Here is a 10,903-nt window from a genome sequence, read left to right on the forward strand (position 1 = left end):
CTAAACACCACATCAACACACTCTCATGGGCCTGTCCTCCACTGGCACTAAACACCACATCAACACACTCTCATGGGCCTGTCCTCCACAGGCACTAAACATCACATCAACACACTCTCATGGGCCTGTACACCACTGGCACTGAACACCACATCAACACACTCTCATGGGCCTGTACACCACTGGCACTGAACATCACATCAACACACTCTCATGGACCTGTCCTCCACTGGCACTAAACACCACATCAACACACTCTCATGGACCTGTCCTCCACTGACACTAAACACCACATCAACACACTCTCATGGACCTGTCCTCCACAGGCACTAAACATCACATCAACACACTCTCATGGGCCTGTACACCACTGGCACTGAACACCACATCAACACACTCTCATGGGCCTGTCCTCCACAGGCACTAAACATCACATCAACACACTCTCATGGGCCTGTACACCACTGGCACTAAACATCACATCAACACACTCTCATGGGCCTGTCCTCCACTGGCACTAAACACCACATCAACCCACTCTCATGGGCCTGTACACCACTGGCACTGAACACCACATCAACACACTCTCATGGACCTGTCCTCCACTGGCACTAAACACCACATCAACACACTCTCATGGGCCTGTACACCACTGGCACTGAACACCACATCAACACACTCTCATGGGCCTGTCCTCCACTGACACTAAACACCACATCAACACACTCTCATGGGCCTGTCCACCACTGGCACTGAACACCACATCAACACACTCTCATGGGCCTGTCCACCACTGGCACTAAACATCACATTAACACACTCTCATGGGCCTGTCCTCCACTGGCACTAAACACCACATCAACACACTCTCATGGGCCTGTCCACCACTGGCACTAAACACCACATCAACAATGAAATGAAATGTGCCATATTTTGTCAATTGTGATTTTTTACACCCCAATTGAAATTTGTCCTCCGCTTTTAACCCATCTGTGCAGTCAGAACACACACACACACACACACTAGTGATTACTAGGGGGCTGTGGATCACACGTGCCCAGAGTGGTGGGCAGCCCTAGCCCGGCGCCCGGGGAGCAGTTGGGGTTAGGTGCCTTGCTCAAGGGCACCTCAGTCATGGCCTGTCTGGGAATCGAACCCACGACCCTCCGGTCACAAGTCCAGTTGCCTAACCGCCAGGCCATGACTGCCCTTTCATCAACAAGACCGATGGACCGAACAAACACAAACACGCGTTTCAAAAACAACAAGGCCTCCTGCTTATCTTTGTGGACATCTGCTGTTATACTGGTCTGTCGCTAGAGAAGCCAGCAGGAATCATCCAGCTTGGTCCAGCAGATCACTCTCACTCTCACACTCACTCTCATTCTCACCCTCACCCTCAGTCTCACACTTAGTCTCACTCTCACAATCACAATCACACTAACACACTCTCACTCTTACCCTCACACAATCACTCTCACACTCACCCTCACTCTCACACTCATAATCACAATCACACTCACCCTAACCCTCACAATCTCACTCATACACTCACCCTCACCCTCATACACTCACTCTCACCCTTACTCTCAGCCTCTGTCTCTGTTTAATGGCCCCAGGTTTTTTCCTTTTTTTTTTTAGCAATACTGTCTAGAATCTTGTTTACCAATAATGAGTTGATGAGCTGGAATGTGACATCTCTTTCACTGGGTGTGGTTTTCCCAGACGTTTTGCAAACCAGGAATGAAGGAGTGGTACTATATATATACATATATATAGGGTTTCCTTCAGGTCCACCCTGAAATCATCTGCTTTGTTAGATACCAGCCAAACAGGTATGGTAATGCTCTAATCATTTGTGTGCACTTGTGTATACTAATCTTATTTTTAATGTTTAATTTTTAAAGATAGATTACTTATGTTTGAGTGATGTTATTTGCGGGAAAATCATACACAAATTTCTGCCACAAAAGGTAAGAACATTGCAACAGATAGACACTAAAACACTAAAGAATGCACTTATGACATACAATCTTGTGATGTTGCAGTCGCCTTTTTAAATGTACACCTTAACATAAATATTTTAGATGAAAACATACTAGATAACACCAAATCGTAGGGAAATTGAAGAAAAAAAACCCCAGTTTGCTTTGTGTCAGTGATTATTCAGTTTGTAGAGGATATATAGTAGTTTGAGATGCTGTCAGACTTACAGGCCCTTGTGGAAATATGCGTGTACTCTGAAGCTACAGTGTATGCATTTGACCTGTCATACGTGTGTACTTTGAGAAAATATTTTGGTATACTAGGTCTTGCTAGAACTAGTCATGACTGAAACATAAATAAATCACTATGCATTCTTCTTAGTTGTTGATCAAAAAACTTTTTTTTCACATTTATGCTTCATGTACAATTAAAACACCCACTTTAATACCCGTTTCACACTTTCTGATGTGAACCATGTAAGAAAAATATCTTAGAACAGGGGTCAGAGCCATATGGTCCTATTCATGGTGTGATCTGTGAAAAATACACAGAGCCCTCTTGTGGTTTTATGAGTATTGCAGAAATTCTCCTGTGTAGTAATTCGGTCGGTTAGATGTGCTCATATTATTTTTCGGGTGTATTATTCAGCACCAGGTGGGTGCTCAATTTTATGTGCGAGGTCAGTTGTATTTAATATGAATGAAATGGCCTTGGTGATATGGAGATATCGGAGATACGGCCTATAGATGAAAGTTTTTGTTTTAATTCTGTAATATGAGCGTGCTTCATCAGCACATAACCAAAATACAGCTGCTAACACAGAACCTCCTGTGGTCTTGCACCACACACTGCATTGTGTTCCCTGACCCGCAGCTTTCGGGAGCGATGAGTTGTCCATCATCTGGTCAGCAGGGCAACAGTGCTTTGCCTTGCTGGACTTGCCAGGGAACTCAGCAACCGGCATGGCCTGGCCAACCCTGCCAATCCTACTGGCCCTATCAGCCCAACCAGCCTGGATGGCCCAGCATGCAGCCAAGTGTCCCAAACTGGCCACAAAACCCACAGATGCCAACCAGCCAGCCAGGGTGGCCTATTCCCCCTGCTAGTCAACCTGGCCAGACCATCCAACCCGGCCAACCCACTCAGCCTGGCCAGACCATCCAACCCGGCCAACCCACTCAACCTGGCCAGACCCTCCAACCCGGCCAACCCACTCAGCCTGGCCAGACCATCCAACCCGGCCAACCCATCCAGCCCACTCAACCCGGCCAACCCATCCAACCCGGCCAACCCATCCAGCCCACTCAACCCGGCCAGCCCATCCAGCCAAGCTGGCCAGCACAGTTCCCAAACCCCACAGGGTACCTTCCCAGCCCCACATCTCCAGTGTGGCCTGGACACCCAGGACAGCCAGGATGGCCCGGTCAGGGCACCACTGGAGGTCCGGCCCAGGTATGGCCACCTACTTCACCAACAGGCCCTATGGTAAGATTCTAGACTTTAGATCACAAGCAACTACCATTTCCATTTCTTCTTTTGCCCATCTACCTTTTCCTGTGTTCCATTCGTTAACAGACTCTTAATCACAAACTATTTCAATTTGTTTTGGTCTCAGTCGGTGCCCTTCAATATGGACTTCCCGAGAGGCATCTATGACAAACTGATGCTTACAATAAGAGGACAGGTCAAGCCTGATGCTAAAATGTGAGTGAACATTAGACCCAGGTCATTCCCAGTCCCATTAGTCCCATTAAACACAGCACATATTGAATGTATGCTATACAATTTAATCCCAACGAGCACAGTTAATTTGTAACAAATCACTTTGGCTGTAGCAGTCGCCCCCCTCCACACCAAGGTTTTTGTTTGGCATTTGGACACACACCAGGTTCACCGTGAACTTTCTGCGTGGCAACGACATCGCCTTGCACATCAACCCGCGCTTCAACGAGCGGGGGAAGAAGGTCATCGTGCGCAATCATAAACTGGGCGAGCAGTGGGGCGTGGAGGAGAGGGGGCTGCTGGGAGCTTTCCCCTTCGATCCTGCACAGCACTTTGAGGTGAGAGAGACCGGATCAGACCTTCCTTCAGATTTTCCCTCCCTGAAAACATTAAAGGTGTTTCCTGCCAGAAGGGGCATCTGGGAGCGAGTGCGGCTGAAGAGATGATCTGCATAGAAGGTCATAGAAGGTCATGCTTACAAGCCTTAGACTCGTAGGTCACCGGCCACAGCAATAGGAGACGGTTGTGGTTAATGTTAGCGTGAGGATGGTCTCTCCTCGTAACGACGGGCTTACGGCACTCTCCTCTCCCTCCGTAGATGAAGATCCTCTGTACAATCAGCGAGTTCAAGGTGGCAGTAAATAACGCTCCCATGTTTGAATTTAAGCACCGTATCAGAGAGGTCAACCAGATTGACCGCATCAACATCCTCCATGACGTGAGGCTCACGTCCGTCAGTGTGGACACCCTGCCTTAAACCCCCCACACACACACACACACACGGCTTTGCTTCTCCAATTTACAAACCTCACTAGGTTGCAAGGCAACAGTGAAGGACTCTGCTGTTGTCACATAATGTGGTTTTCTTCAGTGTTAATCACATGATGTTAATACAGGCAGCACAACAAGACACACATTGTTACTATGTTGCTATAGACTGCGGACGCACCCACATTCTACAGCTACAAACTCTAATGCTTTTACTAAAAGAAATCAAGCCATCTTTGTTAGAGCAGAACCTTAAACACACACACACACACACACACACACACACACACACACACACACACACACACACACACAACTTGGGTGATCAGGTGTGATACAATAAAGTGTGTATTTTTTTCATTTAAGCTCAAATTTATTAAAACAACATAGTATAACCGACAAACAATTCTGCATCATAGGATACATTATTATTACACAAAAGGAAGAAAAATCACTAGACATATATATATGAAACAGACTGAAGTTAAAAATAAAGGTGAAACAAAAAGGCACAACTACAAGCAAATGAATAATAAATATTTATGGTGCCAATGTACATGGGCGTAGAGCTTTAGTTACTTTGTATTCTACTGGACTTCATTATTATCTCAAAAATGTACATGCTGGGAAATAAAGCATGTAACCAGTGTACTTGAACAACCTTTCAGACATCATAAAACACTTTTTAAAAAGTACTCTGTGGTTCTGGATAAATAAACAAATAAAACCTTTTGTTCCTTTCTTCTTGTCTTGTGGTCTTAATTGTTTAATAAAGCAAGGAAAAACCATGAAGTCTTTAAAACAGACACACACACACACACACACACACCTCTGCCAGGTTAGGTGGCCACTGCAGTGTTCTAATTTGAAGTCCTTAAAAAGACTGGAGTAGTCTCATCCGATTCGAGGCTAGACGCTGGGGTGGAGTCTCTTCTCCACTGACTGCAACAGCAGCTGGGAGTATTGCTCCAGCAGGGCGAGGGTCCCATCCCCATGTTGGCCCACTGACCAAGGCTTGGCCTCTAGCTCAGCATGGACCAGGAGCAGTGCACCCTCCAACACCTGCATCATCTCCCGCCGGTCCAAATCTGCAGCCCCCATACCGGAGTTCACCTGGAACAACACATTTAGTTCTTAATACTCAGTTTTACTATCAAACTTCATCATCCTACATTCTCATGTACGCTTGCTTTCATATTATGCATTATAAATATTTACTCACACAAACAGACACAGACACAGACACAGACAGAGAGAGAGAGAGACCGAGTTGGATGTCATTCGACAGCTGTGTTTATGACACGTGTAAGGTGCAGGGGAAGCGACACACGAAGTGCCCAGGCAGCAGTGCGCTCACCGTCCTGTAGAGCTGCCTGATCTTCCTCACACTGCAGCTCAGCTCCTCGGCAGCCTGTCTGCAGGTCTCCAGGTTCACCGCCGGCTCTGCAGGAGAGGGGCGCGTCAGTAAAGCCTCTTGGCAAATTGTTCATGGTGACTGACGACGTGAATCAGTGACCTGCAAAAAGCTTGTGTGACTTTCAAGAGCGGACGTGAAAGAGTTGGGTTTAAAAAGAACGCACGTGCCGTGCGAGTGGGCTGGACTGAGCAGATATGAAAGGAGCACGAAGTGGGAGAACCTGAAACGCCAGACAGTAAAGGAGGAGAGATGGGAGGTGTGAACAGTAGAGGGCAGAGGGAGGCAGAGCAGCAAGAAACTGGTGATAACCTTCATCGGTTTGGCCCTCAGATCCCATGGTGAAGGCCTGGACTGCCACCAGAGGGCGCTCTCGCCGTGGAGTGTGGGCAAGAGGGGATGCAGGCTTGGCAGCGTCCTCCTGCACCCTTAGACAGTCGGCATCCAGACAGTGCACTCCGGCCCCAGCACACGTGTGCGCACGAGCAGCAACATTCGTGCTCGACTGAAGCCTGCTGGAACACTCCGAGCCGGGCTTCCTGTTCCTCATAGAGACACAGGCCTTGCTGGATGTAGGAGGCAGAGTCTGAACCCCCTCTGAGCGTCTGGGCCTCAGTTCACTCGAGCTGCACAGACCAGGCAGGGAAGCGGACATGAACGTCCGTGGGGGAGTGCTGGACAGAGAGGGACAGGCAGAAGATCGGAGAGGCTCCGAGGATGAAGCCGTCTCGTCTTCTCCCGCAGCCAGGTGGAGGCCCTCTCCGACGGAAGCCAAGCGATGGAGCTTAGCTCTGGAGCTGGTGGTGGGGCTCATGTAGGAGCGTGCTTTGAGCCGTCGGGAGGTCCCGGGGCTTTCCCAAGGCAGAGGAGAGGAGGAGCCAGTGGGCGACGGGAAGCTGGCATCGCACCTCTCCGTGAGGAACTGGGGCAGTGGAGGCCGAGACTCCCGTCTCAAACGGGACAGGGTCACGGCCTTCCGACCTTTAACAAGAAAAAAAAAAAAGCTGCATTCAGTGTTGCTCAAATTCACTTAGTCTTGCTCACAAGGACCTCGTCGTCATCGGAGCTTACCGTCTGCTTTTAGATTGTGCGCAGACATGGACTTCAGGAGCCCTGTTGCTGGCTTGTCCATGGGGCTGCCAACCCTGCCAGGAAGTGTCCCAGAAGCTTTACTCCTCTGTGGGGTGGAACAGAGCAGCAGGGGCTGGTCTGGAGCGTTTGCCTCCACCTGCTCCCCCAAGCCTGGCCACTCACTCTTGTCCTTGTGAAGAGGGTGTACTGCGGATACCAGGGGCTTAATGGTGGCACGGGGGCCTCGATCAGGCTTCTTGCCAGTCCTGGAGAGGAGAAGGGATGAAGGTCAAAAATGGGCACTGAACATCATACATTGGCCAAATAATGAGAAATGCATTATCGTCTTACTATTGTAAGTTATTTGGAAATCTTACCTGGTAAAGGAGCCTTGGAGGAATTGTGCTGAAATGCTTCCTTTATGCCCGAATTGATTACCTATAGTTTTGAGGAGGCACATGAGCTAAAAGTGCAACTCAGCTTGAATGTTAAAATCAATAGAACTGTGTAGTGAAGCCAAAAAAAAAAAAAAAAAAGATCACAAAGTCAAACATGGAGATACCTGCAGTGTGGGGATCGAGCCCTGCGTCAAAGTCCTGGAGGGAGCACTCTGACTGAAACAGCCTTCCTCCTCTGGCCTCCTCCGGGGTGTGGTGCTCCTCATCACTGCTGAGTGACTGTGGGTCATCAGAGCCTATGGCAGAGACAAAGACATAAAATACAGATAGGTACAGATAAGAGACACAGACACACAGAGACAGAGACAGAGACAGAGAGAGAGAGAGAGAGAGAGAGAGAGAGAGAGAGAGAGAGAAAGAGAGAGAGAGCGAGGTTTCCTGATCATTACTGTTTGGGGTTTAGGCGAGTGCAGTCCTGACCTGCGGGGCCCCTCTCTGGGCTGGAGCCACCGTAGCCTGTGGAACTGCCACTGTCACGGCTGTGCTTGTCCTGGCTCTGTTCTTCTTCAACCTGCCTCTGATAGGCCAGAGGGAGACTGCCGGTGCTGGGGCACAGTTCTGGGTACAGCACCACGTCCTCAGTCTCAGGAGATGATCCAGGTGCCACCCAGGCAGAGTGAGGACGAGCACGCTGTTTCTCACCCCGCTGGGGTTGGAGGGAGGGAGAGAGGGAGTGTCCCAAAGGAGAAAGTACATCTTTACATAGCACACGACCTCAGATTATAACCTTTGCTAGCTGCCGCAATCTCACCGTGCCGTCTCCGGCCCCAGCACAGAGCCCCCCTGCCGAGCCGCTCCGTGCCGCTCCGGGCCTGGAGGCGGAATCCAGCTGCCGGAGCTCCAGCATGGACTTCATGGTCAGCTCCAACGCGCCCATCGTGCAGGACCAACGTCTCCGTTGGCGTGGGACTTCAGGTAGGTGGGGCTCAGACGTGTAGACCCCTGAAGACGAGTCCTGGAACGCAATACAACGCAGCACATAGCTGTGAGCTTTTACAAAATGTTATATATAGAACAGGATATCATTGGTCCTAAAACCAAAGTGGCTAAGTGCATATGTGTGTTTCTGACCTTAGTGGAGGTGTCCCAGTCATTCCCCTCATCCGAGGCACCTGCAACAGAGCAGTTAGCAACATCAGGTCAAGACTCAATACCACCTGGCAACCACCGTGTGCCTGAAGATTGAGGTAGTCACCTTGAGCCTCTTCCATCAATATGGGGTGGATCATCTCGTGTTCATCCAAGACCTGGTTCTCCAACCCATAATCTTCCTCTTCCTCATCTTCGTCAGTCTCAGAAGAGCAGGAAAGCGTGGGCAAGTGGCTGAGCAGGTTCGGACTTCCCGTGGACGCTCGTCTGAGAGAAACCCGCAGAGATTGTGAGCCACAGCATACCCGCACTGTGGCTCACCAACGTGAACTCAGAGAGAGGTGGCCACGAGGTGGCACTCTTGACTGCACCTGAAAGCCGAGGTGGTGAAGGCCGGCTCACTCGACCAACGGCGGAGATCCTCCAAGCGCTGCCTCATGTTCATGGTGAGCTCAGGGGCGAGACGCCACACGAAGATGCAGCTACAGGGGGAGAGCAGACGTCAGACACGGAGTCGTGAGCAGGGGGTGGATTTGGAGGGGGGGGGGGGGGGGGGGTCCAAAGTGAGGGCACCTTGTGAACTGCAGCTAGCAAACCACCAGCCCTACCTGTCTGCCGAGACCGAAATCAGACGTCTGCAGTCACTGGTGAACTTGATACCTGTGATGATCTCTGCCAGTACACAGATGCAGACAATCATCCATTACCCAAATTTGATTCCTTTCAAAACATTAAAGCTAGTGAATTAAGACCAACAGCATGAGCAAATCACCTAAATCAACATAAATAACAAACATGAGCCCAGTACTACATGTACAATTACCTGAGTGTCCAAACATGGCTGCCAGACATACTCCACTCTGGAAATCAAACAAGCTGAGATTCTTCTCAGTGCTGCTGGTGGCCACGTACTTTCCAGACGGATCCATCTGAACCTGTGACAGTATACAACACATTATATTTAAACGCTTAACAAGTCCAGACAATTGCCGATTTCACAAGGACTGCAGTATGCCGACAGTAACCCCACATACTCTGAGCAAACTGCCGTCCTCAGTCTGAGAGCCCTTAAATGACTTCTTCTGTTTTCCACTGCTTATATTAAACACTCTGCCAGGGGAGAGTAACATATAACATGAAATAACATGTCATGTTCAGAAGATTAAATCTGCAATACATAAACAAATAAAATAAGCACCCATTTACACAAGCACATGCTCGCACACACCTGCACAAATACACAACCACACACATGCACACCCCCACGAGCACCTGCACACACACTCCCCACATGCGCACAACCACATGCACAGACCTGATGCTTCTGTCGTGACAACCTACAGCTGCATACTTGCAGGTAGGATCCACGTCCATGTCAGTAAGAGTGCTCTTCCTCACCACGTGGTGGGTGCATTTAAATTGGATTCCCCTGAAAGTCTTAAAATGTGAAGAGTGGATGAGAAGTGAGGATGACTTGATTAATATCGTCTCCCTTAAAAAGACAGACAATGTGGCTTAAACGTTCAGAAATATTTTATTAAAGAAACAATAGTTTTCAATCATTATGGCCAAAACAGCCATACGAAAATTGCATTGCATAAATATTGCAAACAAAATGCATTACAATATAACGGGGAAAAAATGTAAAGGTACAGGGCAACACTAGAACGAATCACCCAGCAGAACCAAATAAATAAACAACAATAAAAAAACCACAGTAAGTCCAAGTTTACTCACCCTGTGAGCAGTGCGAAAGTACAAACTCTTATCAGCTCCACAACTGATCATTCTCACCTTCCCGTCATTGGCTGCATGGGGCAGCCAATCCACCAATCAGAATTAGAACACAGACGCAGATGATTAGTAGGTCATGTGAAATGATGACTGTTTCAAAAGAAGCCACACTTCTTCCACACACACACACACACACACACTCTTAACTGTAGAGGGTTAGGGTAATCCACTGGATTACACAGGCCAGGTGGGAGAGTACATCTCTCACCAGCAAAGCGGACAGCCGTGATGGAGGACGAGTGGTCGTCCAGCGTCTGCAGCAGCCTGTAGTCTCCCTCAACATCCAGCACATGAATCAGACGATCACGACCTGCAGTCGCCAAGAGCCTCATTCCTGACAGATCAGATCACACACACACACATTTCAGTTAATCCTAATAACACTACCTTGTACTACATACTGACAGACAGAAAGACAGACACAGGCAGACACCTGTCTTTGATTTTAAGTATTCCAGGCAAAGGACCTCAGAGTCATGGACCTCTGCATTAAGAATCTCCTCCATACTGTTGAAATCATGAACTCTAAAAGAGACGAAGGATGCGTGTTTAAGCATCAACATGAATTTGACAGAACCGCACAAGTGAGCTACAGACATTA

At 48.7% G+C, this 10,903-nt stretch overlaps 2 protein-coding genes across 2 annotated transcripts; one reads left to right on the forward strand and one right to left on the reverse strand.

The window, feature by feature from the left end:
• Positions 1-1,722: 1,722 nt before the first annotated feature.
• LOC143506810 (uncharacterized) lies at positions 1,723-5,217 on the forward strand. Its single transcript, XM_076996412.1, has 5 exons — positions 1,723-1,835; positions 2,860-3,471; positions 3,602-3,690; positions 3,875-4,046; positions 4,307-5,217. Exons 2-5 carry the CDS (start codon positions 2,872-2,874, stop codon positions 4,463-4,465), a joined length of 1,020 nt encoding a protein of 339 aa, XP_076852527.1. The 5' UTR covers positions 1,723-1,835; positions 2,860-2,871; the 3' UTR covers positions 4,466-5,217.
• LOC143506808 (mitogen-activated protein kinase-binding protein 1-like) lies at positions 5,105-10,868 on the reverse strand. The gene is made up of 18 exons (XM_076996410.1): positions 10,736-10,868; positions 10,511-10,636; positions 10,246-10,316; positions 9,824-9,945; positions 9,543-9,618; positions 9,332-9,443; positions 9,117-9,180; positions 8,880-8,990; positions 8,615-8,775; positions 8,491-8,531; positions 8,171-8,374; positions 7,840-8,065; positions 7,524-7,655; positions 7,339-7,399; positions 6,962-7,227; positions 6,203-6,871; positions 5,834-5,919; positions 5,105-5,589 (listed from the first exon to the last, which is right to left on the reverse strand). Exons 1-18 carry the CDS (start codon positions 10,863-10,865, stop codon positions 5,386-5,388), a joined length of 2,862 nt encoding a protein of 953 aa, XP_076852525.1. The 5' UTR covers positions 10,866-10,868; the 3' UTR covers positions 5,105-5,385.
• Positions 10,869-10,903: the final 35 nt, after the last annotated feature.

This window comes from Brachyhypopomus gauderio, unplaced genomic scaffold, assembly GCF_052324685.1.
Source record: "Brachyhypopomus gauderio isolate BG-103 unplaced genomic scaffold, BGAUD_0.2 sc517, whole genome shotgun sequence".
NCBI lineage: Eukaryota > Metazoa > Chordata > Actinopteri > Gymnotiformes > Hypopomidae > Brachyhypopomus > Brachyhypopomus gauderio.